General features: G+C 44.5%; 1 protein-coding gene across 1 annotated transcript in view; it reads right to left on the bottom strand.

Moving 5' to 3' along the window:
* The window catches only part of LOC106647402 (1-phosphatidylinositol 4,5-bisphosphate phosphodiesterase epsilon-1), a 111,924-nt gene that overhangs the window by 3,766 nt on the left and 81,514 nt on the right, over positions 1-26,644 (bottom strand). The window contains exons 5-17 of the mRNA XM_089591074.1: positions 22,602-23,078; positions 17,680-17,999; positions 17,300-17,445; positions 12,380-12,590; positions 8,237-8,569; positions 7,919-8,164; positions 4,804-5,279; positions 4,449-4,734; positions 2,567-2,796; positions 2,107-2,432; positions 1,797-2,023; positions 938-1,165; positions 47-271 (exon numbers count right to left, since the gene is read on the bottom strand). Of these exons, the coding sequence (XP_089447200.1) occupies positions 47-271; positions 938-1,165; positions 1,797-2,023; positions 2,107-2,432; positions 2,567-2,796; positions 4,449-4,734; positions 4,804-5,279; positions 7,919-8,164; positions 8,237-8,569; positions 12,380-12,590; positions 17,300-17,322 (2,811 nt within the window). The 5' untranslated portion in view covers positions 17,323-17,445; positions 17,680-17,999; positions 22,602-23,078. The remainder of the gene's footprint in view (positions 1-46; positions 272-937; positions 1,166-1,796; positions 2,024-2,106; positions 2,433-2,566; positions 2,797-4,448; positions 4,735-4,803; positions 5,280-7,918; positions 8,165-8,236; positions 8,570-12,379; positions 12,591-17,299; positions 17,446-17,679; positions 18,000-22,601; positions 23,079-26,644) is intronic.

Genomic DNA, 26,644 nt, shown 5'->3' with positions numbered 1-26,644 from the left:
TTTTTTTTTAAGAAATAATAGAGTTACAACAAAGGGGGTGTTTTACCTGAAAGATGTGAGCCATTCGGGCCTGTTGGGTTTGCGAGCAGTGGTTCTCGATCGAAAGGATGACGGGGTAAGGCGAGCTAACGAAGGCGCTCCTATCTATCGCCTCGACGACGGACCGAAACGGGATTTTCGTGGTGAAAGTGTGGCCGTGGTAGATCAGGGGTAAACCGTCATCGCCGTCCCAACAGTCCAATTCCACGCACCGGCAGCCAGTCAGCAGGACCTCAAGTGAACCGCAAAGTGTACATTTTAATTTCAACCAATCATCCAGTGAATTGTTTTGTTTAAAAAGTACTTTTTCCCCCTTATGTTTCACGTGACCTATAAGTACAACTTGTGGTAATAGCGCAAGTGCAAGTTCCCCCAAACTCTCTCAGGACCACATATATACGTACAAAGTAGGTGTGTAGGTGTAAGCCGTAGGCCGCGAAATCAGCTGCTCTACACGACAAAGCCCAAGTTTTTCCAAGATCAATATGTACATGAACACCCGCAACACAGAGCCCCCCGTCTCGTTTACCCTCTACTCACTGCCACGGGCTGACGCAACGCTGATGCTGCTACTGTCGCTCCATGAGATTGACGCACATGCAGAGAGTGAGAGAGTCGAGCATGACGCGATAAAGCAGCCAGAGGAGACGGAAGAGACCCTCTCGTAGTAGTGTGTACCGGGAGCGCCAAGTCGCCATAGAGCAGCCACAGTATGTGTTTGTGTGTGTATATATTATACATCCCGTATGCAGCCTCGAGGGCCTGTGTATAGTGCCATAATAGCGGTGGGTATATCGCGCGAGAGAGCGTGAATTACCAAAGTTGGACCAAAGGACCTCGGTGGACTGCGCGTGTACGTTATACGTATAGGTATATATATATGGTATAGATGTCGTACCTGCGAGTAAAGCTGCACGGACGACTCGCCTTTGAGCTGGTGGCCGGTCAGATAGGTGTTGTGCGAGCTGGCTATGTAGTACTGGGACATGGGCTGCTCCATCTCGGTCTCGTCGGGCAGCGCGTACTCGTTCGGGAAGGCGTAATTGTCCTTGTCCATCATGTAACGGGCAAAGCCCTCGAACGACAAGCACCACTGGGTACGCAGGGCTGGATCCGGCTCGTGTCTCTGTTGGAACGCAGGATGTTGTTTTTTTTTTTCCGAATCCTTTGAATACTTAATTTATTGCCCTTTGATTCTCGTGTTTTCGAAAAAATAAGACACAACTCTTTAGCAAGCGTTAAAAATTCAGTTTTTGGTGTTTGAATTAATATTTTTATCGTTGTGCTTGATCGTGTCGTTTTTTACGAAGCACCGATAAGTATTGGTTATCAATAATTATCGTAATAAATCTTCCTTGAAATGCCACATATGTACGTATCAGCCCTCAAATTTGAATAAACTAACATGAATTTAAGAACAATCATATGGAAAATTAGTTCGCAAATTATTTTGCAACATAAAAAAAAAAAAAAAGGAAGAATCATCCTCTATTATTAGTAATAAAATCTAGATCGTCTCGATTGACCGGTAGATAATGGAAGAAAAACACGTCCGGAATATAGGACTTTGCCAAAGAAAATACGAGGGCAATCGATACCCCTTATCAATGATTTTAACAAGTTACTTAGAACCCTCTCACCGATTAATTGAAAAAATGTTCCAAGCTTCCCTAAATTGGTCAATGTACACGATACCGTACATTCATAACACGTTAAACCATACGAATAGAGCTCGAGATGACGCTGATGGTACCAACCTTGATGAGCGCCTTGATCTGCTCGTCGGCGAGTTTCTCCTGCTGCCGGGACTCGAGGAACTTTGTAAAAGTCGCGAGGGTGATAACTTGGGACTTTGACGTGTCCACGCCCGAGCAATTGTTCACTATGCTCGCCGAGGCGATGGCGTCGAAGATCTGCTTCTTGCGCATGTTGCTGCCGCTCTTGTACTCGTGGCAGTCGATGGAGTTGTTGCGAGTCAGCAGCCCTACCAGTTCGAGCGATAAAATACAATAAGTATACACGATGGTATAAAAAAAAAACAACAACAAAAAGAAAAGAAAAACGTACCGATCCGCTGAGGGGTGGCGTCGCTCGTCTGCCTCAGGACCGAGGGTCTGATGCTAAAGTCCTGGAGGGATCCGTCGCTTTGGCTCCTGCAGGTGATGGCCAGCTGTCCAAAGAGGTCCCTCAGGTCCTTCCTCGCCCTGAGGCTGAACGACCGGAACAGCGCGACGAACTCGACAAAGTTCAGCTGGGTCTCGTACATGATGGAGCTCGCCCCGGTCTTGACCTGCCAGGGCGCCTCGATGCCCCCACTTTGGCACAACAGCCCGCCACCCGTGCCCCCCGGGCTCGAGCCGTTCTTCTCCTTGTCCCGGGTGACGCACAGCAGGCTAGCACACCCCCCCGAAGCGATTCGTTTGGTTACTATTCGAGGTGTGCCGATTTCTTTTCTCTCGGAGGGACGTGACGAAAGAAATCGTCCCAACGAGAGAAAGGGGACGTTTTGGGTATGGGAGAGCCTTACCTCTGTAGACTGGCGTAGGGTAGGTTGGCGACGCGCTCAGCCGTGGAGCCGGCGGGTGGGCTGCGGGCGGGCGGGGCGCGCTCGACCCCGCGGCCCGACCTCGGCGAGGCGGGCATGATGCACTTGGTGAGGGATTCCCGGCTGCCGTGCCTGAGGGCCCCGGCGCCCACGTGAGACAGTCCGGCTTCGGTGGACGAGCAGCTGGGGTCGTACTGCTTGAAGCTCAGGTCCTGCGACAGGTGGACAGTACGGTTTGATACGACAGCGCGATAGACCGAGCTCGCTCGGAGGGCCCGCCCGAGCACCGAGCGCGCCTGCTTGATCTTGATGGGGCCGTTGCGCCGTGCGTTGCGTTCGTTCACGGGGTCACAGTCACGGTTACACACAAGATTGCGGTCACATTGCGGGGCATTAGTGGCAGTGGTGGTGGAGGGCGAGCGACAGCGGGATAAGGAAAAAAAAAAAACACGGGAACAAAACTTTAGGCCCCTCTCTCTCTCTCTCTCTCCTGTCTGTCTTCCTTCCTTGTTGTGTTTCGCGTTATTGCCAAGGAAGGCGCTATCTCGGAATTGCTCTCGGTGTAAATAAGATTTCGAAAAGTTTTCGGCTTGATTGTCCAAAGCGGGCGTTTGTCTACCGAGGAATGGATGTTTTCCGAAATAGCCCCTTCTTTGCCCAAACTTTTGTCGTGCGTTCCTACGAGTATATCTTTTTCTTTCTACCAAGCATTGCGAGACTAAATGGTTGTGAACGATTTCGCACAAAAACCTCCAATTGGGAGTCCCCTCGGAGTTGAAAGTAATATTTTTTATCGAGGCAAAGTCTTGGGATTTGTTTTACCCCCCACTTACCTCCTGGAATACAAACATTTTTTACTTTGGGAAAAAAAGAATTATTTTTGAAATAAGTCGAGCAACAAATGTAAATTTTGAAGGTGACAAATGCGAATTTTCACAATGAACGACAAAGGCTTTAAAAAACTTACCCGTATTTCGCAATATGCGTAAAAAACAACTATATCTTTGTAACGAAGTTACGTCAACTATCGAGGGCTCCAAACTAAAGTTTTTCGTGACAAAATGTAACTAACGAGTGCTCGTTCCGTCCTTCGCAAAGTCTATAACGTTATTCTTGCATTTCGCGATGAATTGAACATACAATCGTAGAAGAGAGCATATACATAAACATACATGCAACAGGTGCACCATGCAGCGCTCGGCTAATCCGCGTCCGTGTACTTTCCGTATACTTTAATCCATCCGACAACGGTGTATCAAGCATTGCGTAAGTAGCAGCCTGTAGATCGTGCATTTGCAGGCTAGTTGGCACAACAACAACCCTGAGCGCTTGTTCGGCTTGGAAGCCAACGGGGCGACAGGCAGGCAAACAATCGTGCAACGGCAACAGCACTCGACGAACCTCGTGAGAATCGCATCGGTCGGGATCTCGAGTTTTCCTTGGAATCCTCTTGTTTGCCCAAATCGACAATTTCACGGTGCTACTTCATAATATATGATATTGTGCATACACATCAGAGAGCAGAAAGTAGTTTGAAATTCAAAGGTATACCGTTGGTATAGGAGGAAAAAACAACAACTCGTAGTCGAGGCACAATCTAGATTCAAGTAAAAAAAAAACAAAAAAAAACAAAGGGGGTAGCGTCGTCCTAAACCGAAGACACGCAGAAGTATAGGCGCTAGTAGATAGAGTCGGAAGAGGTCAGACGTATGTATAAGAGTTGACAAACATGGTGGCACCATTCGTGCATTCGAAGAAGCTGGGCTACAGCCAGTCAACCAGAACCATCGAAGCAAAACAAAGGAAAAAAAAAAAAAGATCTCTACGTGTAAAAACTACTGTATGTACACACCCTGGCGTTTACCTTGGTAAGAGCGTGTATGTTGCCGATGGACTTGGTCTTTTTGCTCTTGGCGTTGCGTTTGCGCGTCACGTTGCTGCTGGTGGGCGACAGGGTGCCGACGTTCTCCGTCATCGACCAGTCCCTACCCCCAAACACCCGTATCGCGTCCGCCGTGGTTGGCTCGTTGCAGCCCTCCTCGAAGTACAGCTGCAGGTACTTCTCCTTGAGCCAACGCGAGCGCCGGTCCGTCAGCTGCTGTTGGCGCTTGAGGCCCCGCAGCACCCAACACAGCCCCATGTACCAGATCCTGGTAGGACTCGATGGATTGAGTATCGTGAGGGCCGAACTAGTTGTTGTTCAAAGGATAGGCACTTACTTGCTGAGGGCGGGGGGACACAGGAGGAAGATGAGCCGGTTGTCGGAGAGGCCGGCGCCGTACATGAGGCCGATGCACGAGTCCGAGCCGGGCAGGCCGTACCGCTTGCAGATCGCCCTGAGCTCTTGGTCGCGCTCCCTGTCGCAGCAGCCGATCATGACCTCCTTGACGCACGACAGGTCGAGGTAGCCCTCCTCGAGGCTTATGGAGGCGCAGTCTGCCGCTTGGGCCGAGTACCGGTTCATAAGGCTGCTCGTGACCACCTCCTCTTGGTTTATGGACAGGCAGAACTCGGCGGCCGCCGACGAGGAGGAGACGCCCGGGGTTAGGCCCGCGCTCGTCTTCAAGGGACTCCAGCTGGGCTTCTCCCACAGGAAGGCCCCGCAGGCGCGGTCGACGCGCGCGTACACCAGGGCTGTGCGGGAACTCGTGCCCTCGTACTCCCAGTGGACGAGCGTCGTGCCGTGGTGGAGCAGCTGGTCAGTTGGATTACGTTACCGATACTGTTTACGTTAAGGAAATTTGCCGCGAGGCTAATGCAAGTGTGTGTATCGGTTGGGAATCGACGGATACGTTTGATAAAACGATGGCTCGTTAGACATGATTATAGGGATAGTGAGCCATAAAAAAAAAAATCTATACTTGGGTAAACATCGCTTAAATATTACGTTAAACTAATATGATACCGACTTGTACGATAATTGACTCAACGATAAACTATAACGAACTGTATTTGTTCAAGGAGCTCGTGATTATCTTATACATCAGCTTCGAAATATTAGTGTTTCCATTTTTTTTCCTAATACGTTTTACTGCAGTAACGATCGATTTTTTTGTTTTTTAATTTTCTCCTTTGCATTTCGGTAATTTATCGCTGAAACTTTTTCAGAGCACGGTAAAATAAATAAACATACCGTCGGTAAAAAACGGTTTTCTGTTTGTAAAACAGAATGTTACGAGTAAAAAGAATAACCAACGTGCACATATGATATTATCGTGCAAATGATTAATAGCTTGATGCGTTAACGAGCGTTGCATATAATATGCATGTATAATGAGCAGTAACTTCCCCTTAACCGTGAAATTATGAAAATTCAGCCGAGCAATCGTATTATCGTTTGTCGTGCGCGCTTACCGCGACGCTGGCCGTTTTTTTCTCTCGCGCTATTAACAACTTGGGCGAATTGAACGGCCGGAGGAGAAAAAAACGCGCAGAAGAGCACGCGAGCAATTAAAAAAACCGAGCGAGCAATCGAGCGTTAATTCTGTACGGGCCAAAAAAAAAAAAAAAAAAAAAGGAAGCAAACCCCAATCGTTTCATCCCTTCGAGCTGGGTGTTTGATTTATCAGTGGGAGCCGAGCAATTTAACGACCTGCTGGGCTGAATAAAGGGAGTCGAAAATCGCGCGTTTAAAATTTTTATGCCCAATAACCCTATTGTCGTGGTCGCGTCTTCGAGTGAATTTCATCGCCTGGACGAGTCGAGTGGCTATTTACTGCTTAATGCCCGACTGCAAACGCCGCTTGGGATGAAAATGTTGCGCGAGACCTGCGCGGCTCGTAAATTCTATGAATATTAAATTAATCGAGTTTACCGCTGGTGGTCGAGTCGCTCGTGATAAATTGCACACGGAAAAGGTTGGGGTTTTCAGAAAAAAAAATCTAAAAGGACAAATATATAGAGAGAATTTTTTTGTTTTGTTATGTGCAAACAGACTTTTATTAATTTTTCCAACGAGTCGCGCGGGTGTAGCCCGGGAACCATCATTTTTCTCTCTTGTTGCAGCTCTTTGAAAAGACAATAAAACGTAAATCATCTTTAACGGCTGGTAAAAACGGAAATGAAAAATGTGGGGGTGAAAAAACAAAGGATGGTGAAAACTTATCGGCTATGGAAAAAAAAAAAAAAAAAAAAAAAAAAAAGAATCGTGTAATCAATTTTCAAGCAGCGCCGAAATTACAACTTTTAGTTCGTAAAAGCCACTCGCCGGATTTAAATACCAGTCATTAATAATGTGCCGTCACGGAAATAATAAGTAGGTACAAAAAGCGTACCTCGTTATTTTTCCTCCTGAGTTAGTTGAATCCTCGTTCAGCCGAGCGGGGAAAAGAAAGCAGGAAAAGGGGCATTGGAATTCTTAGCTCAATTTGTACGCATCTCAGCTCGAGACTAGTTTAGTTGCATCAACTTTTTTAATTTATCATTTCCTCAAGTCGGAGGGAAAAATTAATAAAAAAAAAAAAAGAAAGAAAGAATGAAAGCTCCTCAGAGCGTATAAACTTTGTTTGCGCATTGCCATTCCGAAACTTTAAATGTTGAGCAATCGTAACCAGAAAAAGAACTTTGAGTTTATTTAACGATGATCTATAGTGTATCGTCTATCCATTATTATTATTATTATTATTATTATTATTATTGTTACTATTGTTATTTATAATCATAGCTATATACTAAAAGAAAATAGTTCTTTATTAGAAAATAATAGAAATAACGACATCAGCGCAAATGCACGATCTAATGTTTGCAGCACGTCAAAACGCCCACGACGTAGGTATACAAGGGGAAAATATTACGTGGATGGTACAACATATGGTCGAAAATGTGTAGTGATGTGGCTACGTGCGTACATAAGGGAAGCTAAAAAATTTTTACACTTCGAAACAAAATTTTATGAAGTAAACCTTCTGAGACGTTATTTTTAGCTCAAAGTGTACGCGTCGTCTTGGCAAGCACCGTATGAACCTACGATAAAGCTACCAAATTCCTGCATACCAAGGATTGCTTTAAAAACCATGAAATTCTCAATTTTTCGCTTGAAAGATGAACTGTACGAATAACATTTTTTTTTTGCTCATAATTAAACTGTGTTATTTCTAACAATACCTCGATACTTGATTCGTTTACAAATGAAGAAGACCGTCGAAGCAAAGTCGAAAAAATTATCCTCAAGCAAGCACGCGTACTGGCATATACTTTCATCTATTTTCAATGCATTGTATATTTTTTATTGACGCGTAGGGATGCTTAATAAAGCATAAAATTGCACACCTTTGTACTACGATAACACTGCATTAGTCTCCTCGGACAAACTCATACGAGGGCGTAGGTACTTACCTGAAGGAGGTGCAGGTCCATGCCATTGTGGGGCGCGGCGACGGGAAAGAGCGAGACCCCGTGGTCGTGCTTGAGGGGCTGTATGGGCCGGTACGAGTCGAGGTCCAGATGATAATCGTTCTCGTCGCACTCCTCGGCCATGTACGCCGACTCCAAGGTCGTCGTGTGCACACTCAACGTGCGGTGGAGCGAGCCCGTCGTCGCGTCCCTGCCCCGGGCGTGGTGGTGCTGATGGAACACCATCACCTGAACAAACGTAATTTTGAATTTGTTTTTTTTTTTTTTTTTTTCTCCCCCATGAAAGAGCGCAGCACTCACCTTGTCGATGACGGTGGCCGTCGCCGCGCACAGGTCGTTCTCGGAGAGCTTGCGTCTGCCGGGCGAGGGCTGCTCCGAGCGGCTCTCGCCCCGCTCGAGCACCCGACGCCGGGGTTGCAGTGGCTGCTGGGCGAGATGCTCCGCATCCTGGGGCTGCAGCTGCTGGGGGGTGCGGTGGGAGGTGGTGGATGGAGAGTGGAACGAGTCGCAGGCTACCTGGTCGACGTCGAGTCTCGCACCGGGCGAGGGTAAAGGCACGTTATCGAGGGCGGTCGTCTCGCCCTCCCTACTGCTAGCGCGCAAAGTCTCTTTCTCTCTGCACTCCTGGGCTTGCTGGGTGACAATGGACACAAGAAAAATACACAACTATCATACCGTTGGACAAACTTTTTCTTCTTCTTCTTTTTTTTTTTTTTAATTTCATTTGTCACTGACACCGCGAGGCTGTCGATGTGACAGTTTTGAGGGTTGAAGTTAAAAAAAAAACCCCAGCTTGTTGGAGGTACAATATTACACATCTGTGCTGACATTTCGATGATCTATCGATTGTCATCCTTACGCGTGACAAGATTTTTTTTTTTTTTTTTTTTTTTTTTTTTTTTTTTTTTTTTTTTTTTTTTTTTTTTTTTCGTCGCGTACAATAAATTTCTTGAATCGAGCTACACAAGCATCTGGCACGTCGTCGCGTAACATTCGTACAAATTAGGAAACCTCGTAAACACACGAGGCTTACGATCATCACATTTTCCTCCGTCCACTTTGGAAGTGTGAGCGTTAGCAACAACCCACATCAGCTACGTGTGTGTGGGTAAAAATGATACACGTAGACGAGTGGGGGGTGAGAAACAGAGTCCCAGTTGCTTGGGGAAAGCCATGGCGGCGTCGTGTAGTTGCGTGTATCGTAGCTCTCGGAAACAAGAGACGATAAAAAAAAAAAAAAAAAAAAAAAACAGGTCGAAGCAAAACCCGAGTGACGGCAAAGTTGGTGGCGGTGGCCGTTGATCGTCGACGACAAGACCGAAAAGTTTCCGCCGGCCTACAACCGTCTTAGCTGCTGGAGGCCGATAGAAACCCCTAGCCTTGCTGCCGTGGTACCTTCTCGCTCCTTCGTTTATTAGTTCCTCTTTACCTTTCATCTTACTGTTTGTCTCTCCTTCTCGTTACGACCTTGTTTGTGAAAAGCGAGGTTTTGCTGTAACTTTTATCCCATACGCATCGTTTCTTTTTTCTCGTTACTACGAATACAATTATTATTATTATTATTATTTTTTTTTTTCAAGTAATAACTTGAATGGAAATGACATCGATTTCTCGTCAAAGATATACAGTATCTTATCATTCTTACAATAGAAATAGTCATTTACTCACATTAGAAACTAAGTAACATAATCATCGTACAGCGAGGCGCTCGCGAAAAAAGTAATTAAAAAGCTTTTCCATGTAACAGATGAAATTAATACATCGAGCCACTGCTGAGCACACTCTTCCGCCTTCCGTAATGTAATACGAAGAAAAAGAAGAAAAAAAAAAAGTTCGAGTAGATGCGAGGATAAGAAGCAGAGAAAGATAAGCTCCACCAGCCGACTAATACAAGAGGATGCAGGATAGAGTATAGGAGTAAGGCGATACGTTCAGCCGTAGAAGCTTTTTTCATTGGTACCCCAACTTCTTTTTTCTCCCCCTGCCCTTTCTGCTTCTTCACGCGATACTTAAAGGGGCCGGGGAATTACTCGCCTCTAAGATTTCGCTAGCTCGCGGTAGCTCAGCAGTTTGAAAGGGGAGGAACATTTTTTTCGCCGGCAGCATTAGAACTCTTCTCTTTTTCGCTCGATTAGATATGACGGGAGTAATCAATACGAATAAAATCACTTTCGCGAGACCGGATGCTCACTTTCACGGAAATACAAACTTTTCTTTACTCGGCTCGATTATGTATACGTCCCTTTGTACCGGTAGAACCTCATCTCATTGGATGCGAGTTGTAGCACTTGTAAATTTATATTTTCTTTTTAAAAGTAATTAGTTTTTTAATTTAACCAAACAGTATTTAACGCGTTTGTATGATTTTTTTTAATCAAGAGATTATAACAAAAATTAAAAAACAACAACTGCGCGTACAACGTGAACACGTCCCCTTCGTCCAAAACCGCACAATTTTTCAACAATCTCGAGAGCATTCCTTTCAGAGACACGCCCACTACTTTAAGCGTATAAAAACACGTAAGTACAACAACCGAATTTCCATTTGACATGACTAAATCGAGAAATGTCGTCCCACTACTCGTACACCCGAGCTTACCCGTACGTCCAAGTAGAAACAGTCAGCGTTTGGTCAGCCGTAAAGTCGAGCAGCCATAAACACGCTCTCCCCATTATGCCGTCCATGTGCACTCGTGACTACAGTCAAAAAGTAACAGGACTAGAGCTTCGCGCACGTGGGTTCTTCCAAGGAGGCGAGAAAAAAGTGGAGGATGAAAATAAATTTTTTACAAGAGCAAGCGCGTCGCATCGGTCGAATGCATCAGGAGCCAGGGAGTACTTGATTCTTGGTTGCTTGCCAGATTTGCGATTCGTTTCCTTTCTCCATGAATGACCTCTCCCTCCTAGGCCAAAAAAGGAGCCATTGATACGGTTCGAATGGCTAGGTGCCCCCCCACCCCCCCTTTTACCTGTAGTAACTCGTGAGTGCCCTCGCGAGTCGTCGAATCGAAATCCCGTCCTTCTCGCGCTTTTTGCTCGTCTTTCCTTAACCACTCGTACCTTTTATCTTTTTTTTTCTTTTTCCTTTTTTCATGTTGTACACCCCTATAGAACCGGCTCTGTTCTTTTATTTCAGTTCACCGTGTGTACCTCGCCTTTCATCGCTGCCCTGCCGGTGCTCGAGATCCTTTTTCCACGGTACTCCTTGGATTTTTTTTTTTTTTTTTTCTTCGCGGTCTTTGACAAGAAAGGAGATTGGCGTATGACTGCTTTGCCCTCCACTAGCAGTACAAGCATTCTGAACGGGACTTGGACAGTTTGAGATTTCAAGGGGATTTTTTGGTTTTAAAAAGTAATTTTTTTTTTCCCTTCCTCTCTGCGTACGTGCAAAACCGGAAAGGGTTGGCTCGATGATGATTGTAAATAACATTTCAACAATAATCGACGGAACTGCATTACCATGCCTTCTCAGGGGTTGAGTTCGGTTTATTATTACATCGTTAGGCGTATTTGAAGCATTTCAACGCTTGGATAAAATAGCTGTCAATAAGTTGACATAAAGATTCTTGAGGAATTCCGATTGAAAGAGTATTAAGTTGCGTCGCGGTCACGAAAATCAGGATGGAAAAAACTTTCAAAGTAAAAGTGGATAATGGGAACGGATCTTAAAAATAAATAGCTGTAAAAGATTGTTAAGGAGCTTTGTGTCAATTTTCCCTTACAGTCGAGCTTATTTTCTTTCTTTCTTTCTTTGATCGCATTCAAGCCACCATTATTTCGTCCATCCAAGGGGCAGCTTCTCTTTCGACTCCCCCCGGCAAAAAATGTCCGAAAATATTAACGTTTTTCTTTATCATCGCTGTCATGTCTGAACAAAACAACGCGAAGTGAAGGAGGAAAACGTCGGCATCATCCGAGGGCCATTTATCGGCGATGAATAAGATACAGTCTCTCTTTGTCTGTGCAACGCCGTGCGCGAATTCTCGTTAGTTTCGTCGACATCTCATTTGCTCCTCTCGACTCGGGAATTTCGCGAGGCTAAGTGCTCTCTTCGATCGGCTTTGCTTTTTCGCGTAGTCAAGCTTAAGCACCGCTCGACGCGCTCTATTGCCTTTAATCCATCTCGTCGTATCGATACTTTTAGTAATTAAACACTCGACTCTGTCTGTCGGAATATACAACCTTGGTGCTTTTCTTTTCTTTTTTTTTTTTTTTTTTTTTTTGCTTTGAAGCTCTTATTGCTATAGTGCATCAATTGCAAATGATGCTTACATTGTCGACATCATGAAAGGTATTACATGTTGTTAGAAATTACTAATTAATTAAAAAATCACCTCATTTATCACAGTTGTATGATACGTTAAAAGGCAACTACAATATACGTATGGTTCGTTTGAAGAAAAAATATTGAACGGGTAAGAGAAATAGCAATGAAAAACGTACCTTCGAGGTGTTACTGTAGATCTCCCGAAGCTCGCGCAAGAAGACTCCAAAGAAGGGCACCACCGGGCACTCGGGCATCGCCAGGGCGCGCTCCAGGGCGATCTCATATTCGGAAGACACAAGTGCGGAAGAGAGCCAATCGAGTACCGGTACCTTATCACATATCGAGTGCCAGTGCGGCTTCAGACCGTGGCTCTGCGTGTCAAAACCGCTGTAACAATAATACAATCGTGCAAACAAGCGTAAATTAAACAATTTTTTTATTTAATTAAATAACGTTTCATCAGGATGCAGTCGTCAAGAGAACAGGGGACATTTAATACAAAAATTTTTTGTCAACTGTAGGCTTGCGCTATTATTTTTAACTTTTCAAATGGGGTCAAGTCTGCCACACTCGTACTTCCATCTTTGTCCCCTGCATTGGCGTACTTTTCATCAAAATGACTTTTTTTTTTTTTTTTTTTTTTTTTCAATCAGCTCCAATACTTTTTTTTTATTTTTGGCGAAACAATGGATCGAAAGCTGGAGAGAAAAAAACCTAAGCGAAATTCAATGGGGGTCTGGTGGTGGAGAGCAGAATTTATAGGAGGCCTCGTAAAAAATACGACCACGTACCTTTAGTAATTATTTTTGCTTCATCTCTTTTTAAAGGACAAACAGGAGCAGAGAGATGCCCTCGTACGACCACGTGATCTGTAGAGCAGATGCAGTATAATCCGAGGGGGGGGGGGGACAAAAAATGGATGACTTTCCGGGGAAAACATGGTGTCGACGAAAATATTTTGCTCGCGATGATCGAGCACCCCGTTTTGGGCGATATGTGTGTTATTTCTATTTGAATAGTACTTAAAAGAATGGGGTCACAAATTTTCCATGCCCCCCCCCCCCCCCTGTGCGAGAAGTTGTTTGATTTAGGGCCCTTGCGATTCGGTGGTGGACATTTATCTGCTGGTAGACATCACGCCACTCTACGTAGGACGAAAAAATTTAGCTAAAGAATTATTTCTTCCCAATAATCGATAAACTGTATTCAAAGATGTATTTTTGCTCCATTTAACGAGTAGTTTTATTTTTAATCGATTTTATATGAAAGAAACATTACACGCGCCCTGCGTATTTATTTTATTTTTTTTTAAATTACAATCAGCATATTTATCAAAACAAGAACTGCATGACTTACGTTTGAAAGATGATCTGAAACATCTATCGACATTTAGTGCGATCTAAAAGCTGTTGGAGAGAAAAAAAAAAAAATAAAATAAAATAAACGAGACTTACACCTGGTCGTAACGTATGTATTTAATTAAAAACTGCTTTCTCATGTACAGCGTGAAAAGGCAACGCGTGATGAGAAATTCATGGCTCCCGTGTTTCCTCCGTATTCATAAAAATAATCACCGACTTATCTCTCTTTTATCGGGTTCTCATGGCACCCGCAAAAAGCGCTCCTCGAGCCTCATCAATACGTTAATAATGAACGCTATACGTGATACCTGACCCAGGCGAGGTTGCTCGTATTTTCCCGCTCGACCTCGATGGACCGGTGAAAAAAAACAAAAAAAAAAACAACGAAATTATACATCCATCCCTCCCAAAAAAAAAACAGTGTATCTCTCTAAGGTTTCATCAGTCAAGTTTTACTGCGAATCAGTAAAATGTCGTTTACTTAACACAATAACTAAACGACTTTTCACTTATAATTAGTCAATATTGACTAATTCGACTCATCTAACTTTAGAAGGTAGCATTGAATAAGGAAAAAAAAAAAAAAAAAAAGAAAAAAAAAAGGAATAAACGTACATGTTATACACACAATGTGTACGCGGAGCTAGTGATGTACATAATCGCATGGCCGTAGGGTGCTTTTCGCATCTCTGCTCGCCGCGTGACGTGCGCCAGTGGTGGGGAAAGTTGGGTCGGAAACAACACGAGCCCCTCGACGAAATTCCAGAGTGGTCGGGTACACGTATATACACATATACGCCGAACTCCCGTGGCTGTGTGGCGTATAAGTGGAGCAGTAGGTAAGCAGGAGGGCGAGTAGGCGGAAAGGGCGTGGGACGTAGACAAATGGATGCACGTGTCGAGAGTGAAAGCCAAGAGAAAGATTACATGACGCACAAGAGGGTGGGGGGAGGAAAAAGCGATGCTCCACGAATACATACCATTTGCCTATATGGACGAGTAATGAGACGTATTGTATAGGCATATCGGGGAATTAATTTCTTTCTTTTCATTCGAGATGACTGTTGCATATATATATACGTACACGCGTGAGACGTAATGAGTCATATTTTCCTTAGCCGATGATGATTGAGCTATCATGGCTGTTGTGAAAGTATAAAAATACCGAGCAAACTCGTATATACAAATATACAGAGCAGAAAAGTTTATTCTCCTATATACGCATGGACAGTCGAGTTTTTCGTCTTAAATGATTAAAACACCCCCCCCCCTAGCCGCGTACGTGTTAAACTTAAGCTTCGAGTTTTCAATGGGTGAATGTATCGACACACATGCACGGGTACACGTGTACACGTGAGTTTCAAGTGCAGCTGCCGTTCTCCTGCTCGTCTATCTATCAGGCGGCTTTATCCTCCCAACGGCACTACTGTATATGCTCTCCACTCCGGGGGAACAAATGCGAGTAAATAAATAAGGGGTAGGTCGGGCGTAGAGGGGGAGAGGATCGGAGCTTTGACGTTAAGTAATAACGGCAGCATAGCCAACGGAACGGCTCCCGGGGATGGATTTCAGCCGAGGGCTTGCGGATTATGTATTGCCCGTGTACGCACACCCCCACTGGCTTTTCCTCGTGTTTATTTATCCCTCGACCGGGTGGCTGCGCGCGAAAAAAAAAAAAAAAAAAACAATAATTGCTCCGTTCGAGAGGTATCGCTTTCGAGTCTGGTTACCACAGCTGATGCGCCCGAGTTGTCGGCTAAAATTTTCAAAAGAGAGGTCTCCCTCTGCGAGGTATATGAAAAAATTATTAGCCCCACAACGGAAGAGAGTCGAGTACGTGTATTGTTGCGTTGCCTCGCTCTACTGGGTTATTTTTGCACTCGGTCTCCCTTGGATTATTTGACGTGGCTACGAGGGGGTATATACTGCGCGCGGTCGGTACACATTGATCGAAACGACGGGAAAAATTCATCGCGCGTTCGCGTGTGTTTTTCGCTGAAAATCGATATCGAGTGAAAATTTCAATTAGCCGGGATGGCTTTCAAATGAATTTGGCCAAAGATACGTAGTCCCGACTGGCATTTCTGTAAACCTCATAATTGGAAGCTGAAAACCACATCCGCGCGGCAAAAGAGCTTCAACACTCGTTTAATTCAATTTGAAGCCGTGAAAAAGGCGCCCTCGACCCCGAAGCGACGTCGCGCGAGGCGTTTTTCTTCCATTGCCTCTCCTGCTCTTACTTCGCTAGCTTAATGCAATTAATTTTCTTAGCGGCGAAGCGCTCGTTTTCTCGGGACCGCTGCTGATGAAACCCCATCGAAATAACTCGAGGGGGAGAAATAAAGGTAAAGAGGAGGGCTGCAGTCGCGGCGAGTTTCAAATTGCGTTGTTTCCGCGCGCTTTTCTTCTCCCCCCCCCATCCTCCGAGTCCATCGTTACCGCATACACAGAGGTAACGACTTACTCGTGCGCTGCTTAACAGAGCCACCCTCTTTTTCCTCTCTTTCGTACATCTGGCGCGCCTCTCCCCCCCCCTCTTGTGTTCATTCGCGCGCACGGAATCTCGGTGTCGATTTTTATTATCTCCCTGGCTCTTTTCCACCGGCACCTCGTTGTTGTGTTTTTCGCTTCCAATTTCCCGCAGGCGTCTACCCTGTTCTCTCCCCCCCTCCACTCCTCCCTGTATCTCTCATTATCACTTTTTTTTTTTTTTTCGTCTCCCAGAGCTGGCCCTCTTTATTTTTCTCCCTTCGTTTCTTCCCCAAGCAACCTTGTTCTCGCCTTTTACCGAGTCTATTACGTGATTACGGAACGATTCGGCGAAAACGAGGTTTTCTTTTTCTTCCACGTGTTTCATACTTCCACGTTTCGTCGAGATAAAAAAAATACACGGCTCACATCTGATAGCCCTCAATGCCGTTCCAGCTTGAATTAACGCGAGTGTGCCTATACCGTAATTCGAGTTTGGCTCCGCGCAACGCGTCCGGTGCGTGCCGGAACAGATCATTAACTCCCAACGCGGCCGGATTCTCCGTCGATCGATTTCTCGAGTGTGTATGTGCTTCCACGCGCTCCCGTACAAGAGACCCAAGACTGTGCTGAGCTGCAAACTCTCTAATTACCGAATCATTACGTTGGCCGATGCTCAATCGGTGCGTGTGTATGAGTAGACCAAACCTGGCAGTGTAATTGGAAACGAGAGGGGGGGAAAAAAAAAATCCAAGGAAATTGTTGTCACAGCTAAATGGAGCTGTGAAACTGGCAGTACCAAGTGGCACCGCCTCGTAAAGGTAAGCAGCGAGAAGCTGCAGTAGCTTGAAGAATCTTCCGGGGGATTACACCACCGCGCTGGAGTTTATTTCATTACTTTAATACGGCGCTGGACTTCTCGGGGAATTACCAGTGGTAATTCCGTTGTTTTCGTCTCTCCGAGTTGGGAAAAGTAAAGAAAAACAGAGAAAAAAAGGAAAAGCGATAGGTAGAGCCGGAGGGAAAAGTGCAAGGAGACTCGCGACTTTTTTTTGCGCCAAGTGTGGCTGTCGGGTACAGTTTCTTGTTTCGCCCGAGATGCAGTAGTGTCCTTTTTACGAGACGTGACCCTTATCTACCCCTTCCTTCCCTTGAAATCCTTTTTTTTTTTTTTTTTTTTTTTTTGTGATCTCTATTCTATCAAAACCACGCGTTCGTGTCTCTCGGGGAGTTTTTGATAAAAAAAATGTTAATAGGTATACTCACTTGAGACCAGCAACGATTTCCATGGCGGAGTTAAAGTTGCCGATGTTCCAGCAGGTCTGAGCCACGCGCACCAGGCACGAGAGCAACGCTTGCTTCTCCTCGCTCGTCGAGGCGTGCAGAGTCACGTTGTACACCCATGTTTTTACCTACGCAGAGAAATCATATTGGCTGTAGAGACTCAAGATCCACAATAGCCGTAAGCTATGGGCACACACAGCACAAGACGTATACAGCCAGACCGGCTGTTTCTACTTAGAAATATAAGTACAAATCTTTTGGAGGAGAATGGAATTGCAATAAGTAGATACTAAATGAAGAAGTGGCTTGAAAATGAATAAATATTGATGAAAAAATTAATATATGGGGCATGACGTGTATACCTCGGTGAACCGATTGATGAGCGTTTGCACGTTGACCGGCCAGCTGTCCTCGTCGTCCGTTTGCGTGGAGCTTGTGGCGAGGCCCGTCTGTTGCTGCTCCTCTCGCTCTTGGTGCTGGTCCTTTTGTTTTTTACGGTGTTGGGCCGCAAAGTCCTTGGCCACGTGGCGGAGGAAGCCGTCCGGTGGCACTTGATGAAACAACTGGTACTCGACCTCGGCCAGCCTGAGCGCCACCTCCTCCGGGAAGTGCAGCTGCTTTTGCAAATCCTCCAGCTCCTCAGAGCTCCGAGGCTGCTGCGGCTGCGGCCGCTTCTCCAGCTCTGCTCAAACACATTTTTTTTTTTTTTTTTTTTTTTCAGCAAGGACCATTTAGTTAAAAGTAAGTTGGTGCCAAGTATAGCTCTGTGACGGGGGACAAGTAATAGTTTTTTAAATTTTCTTCATACAAGTGATTACTGGAGCTTTTGAATGTAGAGTCTAATTTTAAAAAATTTGCGGTATAAGAAGATTGTATCTGCCTCGTTTGACTTGGGGTTTGGACTTTTTAATTAAATCGCATTAATCAAATATCCAACGGGACATTTGGTCATTTTATTCTTTTGTCTGCTCTAAAGGTAGACGGGAAGCACCGTTGTTTTTGAGGCAAAATTATGGGTCAAAAAAATACTCAACCGTATTGTGTTTCGTTTGGGCAACCAAAAAGCATCACTCGCAACGAGATACGCCACTCGATTTTATTTTTCAAAAGAATAAAATTCGATTCGGAGGAGCCAAATAAATAAAATATCTTTGTTTATAAATACGGACTTATTGTACATGCAAAATATTGTAAAATGGTAAATCGGAAAAGTTTTTGCGTCTCCCAAGTTGTAGAAAGCTTATGTATGAAAAGTGCAAAGGAGCTTAGCTTGTATCGTAAAAACTTGGGTATGATTGACGTCGTGCTGAAATAATGATGATTCGTAAAAACGTCTCATTAGTTCTCCAAGTTTCCGGATTAAATTTTTAACTCGGCTTCCCCAAAATATTTATCGATAGTACAGCATTTCACGTCAAAGTGTCGGACCTTCTCTTGAAAATTTAGCAGCTGCAACATCGACCCGATTAATTTGAAGATAAGGACGATCCCTCTCTGTGTCCTCTGTACTTTGGCAAAACCGAGATGATACAGCCAACAACAAAAACCAACTCTCCCAGCCTCGGTCCCTCCATCTACTTTCACGTGGCATTAAAATAGCCCGTGGAGAGTCTCAAAACTCCTTCAAGACCCCCCCACCCCCTTCAAAACTCTCGTAAGCCTCTCTCTCTCATCCCTCCGCAACCTGCGCTCTCCCCCTCCCCTCCGACTTTGCCGTCAAATTATCTTATACTCAGCTTAGCTCCCCCGAGCTACTTAGAACGACCACACCGGCACACCGCAACCCACACCCCCGACGGTATACCAGTATAGAGACTTTCATCCCTGTCACGCATGCGCCCACCACGTAAGGCTCGCACGTACCATGCACGTCCCGAAACACGATACACAGTCAAGTTGATATTCGAGATTCACACGCCAGCGCTGAATTCGCTCCGTACGTCGTGTGTATATACCCCATTCAACCTCGTCGAGTTTTCTATGTTATGCACATATGCGGGCGAACGCCGTATATATACACGGGAGCGCCGTAACCTACTGATCTATATAACACCCATCTGTGCGAGCAGGTGCTAATCGATTTTTCAGTAGTACAGCCACCAGCTGCTACGACGAAGACAACTATACGATTGATACGGGCTTGTTATGTATGCACGCGAGTATAGACGCTGCTTTGCCGGTCTCGGACAAAAGGAGCAGGTATAATGCGGCCCGATTGAATGATTGAGGCGATCGAGACTGCGTTTCGACTGCCTCGGGGTATTTCGTTTGCAAGAGTTGGGAATTTAATTTAAAAGGCACGTTTCGATACGTATACTCGCCCGTTTGATCGAACGATTGATGATCATGCGGTACAGAGGGGGGCTGGGAACAAGTTTCGGAAAGTTGGCCGTGGAACTATTGTGGCTTCTTGTTCCCTGGGTAATTTCAAAGTCGTTAAACAGTAATCAAATTCGCCACGCGCTCCTCCGTGTGCGCAACTGTTTTCTCCGCTAATGGCTTCTTATTTTCAATCGTCGAAAAGGTATGTCTTGAAGGGTCGTTGGGTATGCGCGTTCAAAGGTGTACTGACTATTGAAATTACGTATCGAGCTGGAATTTTGCTGTAACGAGGTGTACATATATATATAAATACGTTGGACATGGCTGTATTTTTTCACGATTGAGTTTTTATGGAATGACTTTTTTTACACGGTGCTCAACTTTTTCCCACGCCAAGGAATCCAAAGTTACTTTCGAAGTTTGATGCACAGCTATACTTTCCTTCCGACAGGCAATTAGGTGCTCTGACATGAGTATGCGAGAGTTTTTTTCAAGTTGTTTGACTAACTTGTTATTGTTACGGTGAATCACGTATTTTTTTTATTAATAGATGTTTGGTTAATAGATCAAGCAATTAAAAATTATTATTTCGTTGGGTAAACCAAAGTGTTTAGATCAATGTTATGATAAATTGTGAAAGTTTTTAGAATTTCGTGATGAAAAATTAAACAAAGTTCTAACTGTATAATTAATGGACAAAAAATTGGAGACAAATTTAATATGGTAAGTAATAGGTTATTAAAAAAAATGTTAATACATCTTCTTTGCCTGCCTAAACCAACTCCATTATACTCAGAATTCTAAGAAAGTATGGTTTTACTATGTCTGACTAAATTAGAATTATTCTACTTGAAATTACAAAGTATAATTAATTTTTTTACAGTTGATTCATCTTGTAGAAGACTTTTAAAGCGTTGAAGCATAATGTTGTTTTTGTCTGACCAAACTCGTATTGTTCTACTTAAAATCGTAAACTGTACATCAAAAAAGCATAAACCTCCATTGCCTGACTGAATCTACATTGTTGTACTTAAAATTAGTATCATAGAATACCACAAACAAGCAGTTAGCTTCCTTTGGCTGACTAAACTCAGATCTTTCTACTTGATCGAAAAAATTGTACCATTTTTGCGTCCAACTAAACCAGCATTATTCTAATGATACCGAAAACAGTGCTACACTTTATGATAAAAACATAGTGCCATAAAGAAATTATAGCTATCTTTGTCTAACTGCACTCAGATTGTTGAAAAAACTATGTGAAACGTGTTTACCTGTATAATGTGATATTCGCGATAAAACTGTGGCCCACCTTATGCCACAAAAAGTAATTCACTGGCCATTCATTGGCTTACCAAACTTGAAATACTCCACTTGTTGAAAAAAGTCTTACTAACCCGCATTGAGGAGGATCGATAAAGCGATACATTTTCTTTCCTGCGGGAAACCTCGATTTTTTAAAACTAAAGTCTACTCGGCATTTTTTATTCCCAAAAATCGGATACTTATCGAAAATGATTTTTTTTTGCCCATACCAAATAATTTAAGTTACGTCCATACGGTCCATAGTTATATTCCAGATATGTACGTATTCTAATTCCCAGTGCGTCAGTCTGTCAAAGTGAGCAGGGCATTAAAATTCATGGGAGAAACTGAATAAATCGATAGGATGTCGCGTTGCCGATGGAAATCTCGAAAAAAAATCAACACTCGCCTTATCTTATCTCTTGCACTGGTCACGGGCACAGATATATATACGCACCATCGGAAAATGATAACTCCTTCCATCTTTTATTCAAGCAACTAACTAACTTGGATATTTTACAGGTGTAAGCATTAGGAGAACGTAAGCACGATTCATCGTCGAGGCAAGTGAGCCATTAGCAAAGAGAATAGACAAACTCGGTACCAAAGGGGGGGGGGGAAAAACACGAAACAGACAAAAACTTTGACAAAAGCTGACAGCAGGACACAAGACCACATCCACCGTCAGCAAACGTTTACCAGGTGCGACGCGGATAAACGTTCAGAAAGAGGGGAAAAAAAAAAAAAAAAAAAAAAAGAAGAAGAAAACTCGGCTGCTGTGTACACACGCGATGGCCCAGCATTCGATAGGTCGTAGCGGGTGTAGCGCAGAAAGAACGGAACACTCGTGCTCCGATAAAGTTGCACGGGCACGTGATCGGGGAGCGTGGGAAAAAGAGCAATAACAAAATAAAAAAGATATACGGCCGCTCATACCGCGCGTTCCACCGGTCGTGTGCACACGGCTGGCGAAGGCCAATTAGCGTGGCATCGCGCCAGGAGCCTGTCGTACACGCGAATCTATACGCGTACGGGCAGTCGAGAGCCCGACTGTCGGCAGCTACGGTGCCTGATGCAATTTTCCTTTCGGCCGCTTTGAGCCAAAGTACGGGTTCTCGCTCGTTTTGCGTACACACGCGTTGGCGATTCTATCGAGATGTTTTCTTTTTTTTTCGGGCAAAAAGCTTTACGAAGGATTTTGCGTACCATTGTGCCGATGAATGTTTTCATTCGAACTATTTGACGGCTCCATTGTGCGGCCTTTCGCTAATGGAAAATCGTCATCTGCGCTAAAGCGTATCTTCACAATCGTACAATTCCATTAGCAACTTTGCAGTAAAAAATTTATAAGCTCCATCGTAAAAGAGAATTCAATTTGAGCCACGCCGTCGGCCCCGAATGAATTCTTCATCGCGATGAGAAGTAAAATTTTAACACCACCAATTAATTTTCCCCGACAATTTGACGGAGCGCGTTTTATTTAGACGTACACCTACCTAACGGCTTGGGTGGAAAAAAAAAATCTATCGATGACTCGGCCCGAGTATTTAATTTTCCCATGTGGGTCACCACCAGGACAATAAAGGGAGGGAGGGGGATGAAAAAGGGCCGAGTCGAGGACACACAATGGAGGAGAGAGAGAGAGAGGGGGGCGTACCTTATCAGGTAATAGCGCAGGCCACGTGGGGTGGAGGTCGACGCGGGAGTGGCGCTGGCTGTCGCTCCTGCTGGTACTGTGGCCGGCCGTCGTGACGGCTCGAAGGCAAGCCTCCGGCAACGAGATCCTCGCCTCTCGTCCGGACGCCCGTGTGCTCCTCGTGTCTCCCCCTGTCTGCTGCGAGTCTCTCCGCGATATTAAAAGCTCGAAGGGTCGGAGCGAGCGAGGGAGAGATTGCCCCCCTCTACTCTTGACTTGTCCCCAGCGTTGGTCTACATCGGGACGATGGTGGCGGCTGCGAAGGTGTCGTCCATAAATCCCAAGCCCGTGGACAGCTTCATCGGCTCCTCCTCTGTCGTTGTCCCCGTCGTCGCTGTTATCCCCGACTTTGTTACCAACGTTCTCGTCGAGGACTGGTACTGCTGTTGCTGCCGTTTCCTCGCGCCACCCGCAGCGCTCGCACCTGAGCCCATTGCCCTGGAAAAACAACGACGAGGCGTTAGAAAAGAAGCTTGCGCCAGAGATTTATGAGCATCTGCTGCTTTTTCTTTTTTTTTTTTTTTTCACCCTCCCCCTCTTTTTTGTTCTTTTGTTTTTCCTTGAATCTTTTTATTAGTAGAATAAAAAGAGAGTAATGCATGACTGAGATAAAGGTGGTTCGATTTTTTGTATGAGGGTGAAAACCTACGCGATGATGGTCTTTTTTTTCAAAGAAACGGATATCGATAGTCTCGCATAGGATTTTTATGTCCACCCGAGCGATTGTGCTTTATAAATAATGTATTTTATTATTATTAAGAATAAATTGAAACGTAGAATGTTCGGAAACGAGCCGCGTGGAAAAGTCAAATTGAAACGCATGCAGACATCAAAGCGTTGACGGTGAGAGGGCAGAGAAACGAATACGGTAGAAAAAAAGGGCACCCAGGGATCACGTCCCTTCCGAAAAAGGTCCGAATGGCCTGTCTTTTTTCCTCACACCCCGGCCATCGCTCGTTTTTCTTTTTCCACTCTACGAGGACACGTGCATTCTATCGGGATTTTCGGATAACGAGCGACCCCCGCTGAATCTCACGTCAATCGGAAAGGAGAGTTATAAAAAGAGGAAAGATGAAAAATGTCGAGGAGCCCGGGAATCGCTGGCTAGCACGTATAGCCGTAATCCAGAGGAAAGGGGACGGATGCGAGTGAAAAATGTTGGAAAAAGGAGAAACGGCTATCGGAAATGGGAAAAAAATTTTGTAACAAATGTTGTGGATGTGCGTAAACTTGTTGACCTCGATAACGAGAAATCGAGGGATATTTCTTATAAAAATCACGGTCAACAATTCACGCAGACCAATGAGCAAAGTATCAATGTTCATACGATGTTGCAGTACACATCAGTTAGAAATAAAACAGCACTAAATAGTACTGCCTGACTATAGCTACGCTTATACTACTTAAACGGTAATATCCCCGTAATTCTTATTCCTTTTATTTTTATTTTAAAATTTACATGACTTTTGCTCTAATTTAAGTTTAATCAATGTTTCAAATTGTTAAATTTCAGATCCATCTAACAAATATGTATGCATCCTTACATACTTTGTTAGGCTATTATAGTCACGGCTATACGTACGACCTCAAGTCTATAGTTGGCTAGCGAACGTTTGTTAATTAATCTGCCCTTCACTGAAATTAAAAACTTCACGCTACATCATGAATATATTGTCCGCAAAGGCTTTCAGACACAGCTTTTTTCCAACCATTGGCTTCGTATACGATTTCAATCCGACGCTCGCGGGAAGGAGAAAATAATCTTTTGAAGGAACTACTTAAACGACTCCGACTCTCCGTTGGGCGTTTGCGTCACCAGCCGACAAACGTATTTCCTCTCCGTGAAAAGTAGACAGCCAAAGAGAGCGAAACAGAGAAATAGCGCCCGACGCGAGAGGGACGCAGTATTATTGCAGGGAAAAGGAACAAACGAATCGCGCTGCAGTTCCGTTCCGGCGTGTCGGGTGTCATTGGCTGTTGTAACAGGTAACAGAGCCAGAGAAAGTAAATTGAAATCGAACAAACGCAACTGCGAACGGAAAAGAGCACACGTACACACACTCATGAAACCCGAGCGTTGTTCATTAAAGTGCAATTAACGCGCGTATCGGTAATAATGAAATTCTACGGCGCGGATATTACACGCGCTTATCACCGCGTCAACGCGTGTGTATAAGCTCGCGAACGCAATTATATTCGAATGGATTTCCGAGCTTGCGGCCAGCCGCTAATTTCATCGGAAGCGAATTTTTTTTTTTCCCCCTCGTAATGGATCGTCGGGATTATCCGAACGGTGTTGACTCTTTGTTTTTCAAAAGCGAGGACGTTAACGGGGAAATTCAATTTATTTGCTCGCGTGTTTGTGCAAATGTCCTTCCAGCTTTACGCGTGCAGTTTGTTCGGATCGAGCGATTTTTAATGACTCCAGGAATCACGGACGGCGGACGCTTTCGTTGCCATCCCGACAGGATTAAGCAGGATATTGCCACGGCGTTATTATGATTATTGTGTCAAACTATTATGAAGAAAAATTGAAAAATAATTCCAATCGCTTATTCATCTGATATTCCAACATCGAATGGTAATGGGGATAACGAAGAGTGATTGATGCCTCAATTGGTGTACTTGTATGAGCACATTTCATCCAATTTCACCTCATTTATGAAGCGTAACAGGATACGTAACTAAACAACTGCTGAATACCTCAATCTGTTTGTCATAGCTTATCAAAATTGGATGATCTGGAACCGAAAAAAGTCAATCGCTATGAAATTTTACTTGAGACATGACAGCTTTATCTACATGCTTCAACGCGTTATTTTGAGGCACTTGGATTTACAGTGAGTAATCCAATCATGATACCTCTGAAGTTATAATTGATCACATGGTTTATTTAAAGGAGAAAAAAAAAACTGAAAACAAAAAAGAACTATCCGAGTGTAAATATCTCACGGATTTAATTAGAAACGTAACATCTGCTGGGGAATCACGTTTCAGCTATCTTAGTATACCCCAGTAATTGCACACCAACACCATGTGTTACCGAGAAACGCCCTTGCGCAAGAAAATCGCGATCATAAACCCGGTAAAATGGCGCACTTTAACAATAACAATAACGCCCGAGATGGACGGTCTAATTAATTATTTCTATCTCGTTCATTTACGGAAAATCCAGGGAGTGAAGTTGTTGCGCAACCCGTTAGATAGCTGAACGCATATCCATCATTATTTACCTCTCGCGCTTGCGTAACAAAAGTCGTGAAAGGAAAAATAATACACTGGCTTTTTAAAAGTGTTACCTCTTTTAAGTTGTGCATATATATATATACATACATACTTTTTTTTTGCTCCTGGGCATTGCATAAATTTTTACGTAAACCAGATCCTCTTTCTCCGATAGCAGAGAGAGAGAGACTATTTTTCAAGAATTCCCGACGGGACAGGGCGTGGAAATGGAAACTTTTCACCGAGATGAAGTTTTTAGACGTCGAACGGTACAGGGTGGTAGAATTTAATGAAGCCAAAGTCTCACGTTTACCGCCCGATAAAAATGGTAATTTTCCCACTAGTTTTTCCCTCCCTCGCAAAAATACATCCAAATGCCCATACGATTTTTGTTTTTCTCCAAACGCCATCCACTTTGGATACATCCAAGTTCCACCACCGTGGCACCGAATACATTTTCCGCATTAACCAAATGTACCCCCATCCCCCCCCACCTTGTCCCATTACTCTACATTTTCATCCCCGAGAAAGCGCAAAGCTCAAGTGCGCACACCCAGCAAAATCACATTGTGCTAATCCCAGGGCTAATTAGTATCATTAGCGCCCGAAAGCGCGCGGCGCGTGCCAGGCTCCCGGGTTAATCCGAAATATTGTAACGGGATCATGGAGCCGTGAAAGCCTCGCTCCCACGGCTCATTCGCGAGTTCAATTAACGGCTTGGCCTTATCTCCCCCTTCTTCATCCTTTCTCCCCAGCATTTGCTTGCGTTACCCGCGTCA

This window comes from Copidosoma floridanum, unplaced genomic scaffold (assembly GCF_036245765.1).
Source record: "Copidosoma floridanum isolate Cflo_tuat_1 unplaced genomic scaffold, Cflo_Japanese_pri ptg000013l, whole genome shotgun sequence".
Lineage (NCBI taxonomy): Eukaryota > Metazoa > Arthropoda > Insecta > Hymenoptera > Encyrtidae > Copidosoma > Copidosoma floridanum.
This window is presented reverse-complemented; position numbering and strand designations above follow the sequence as displayed.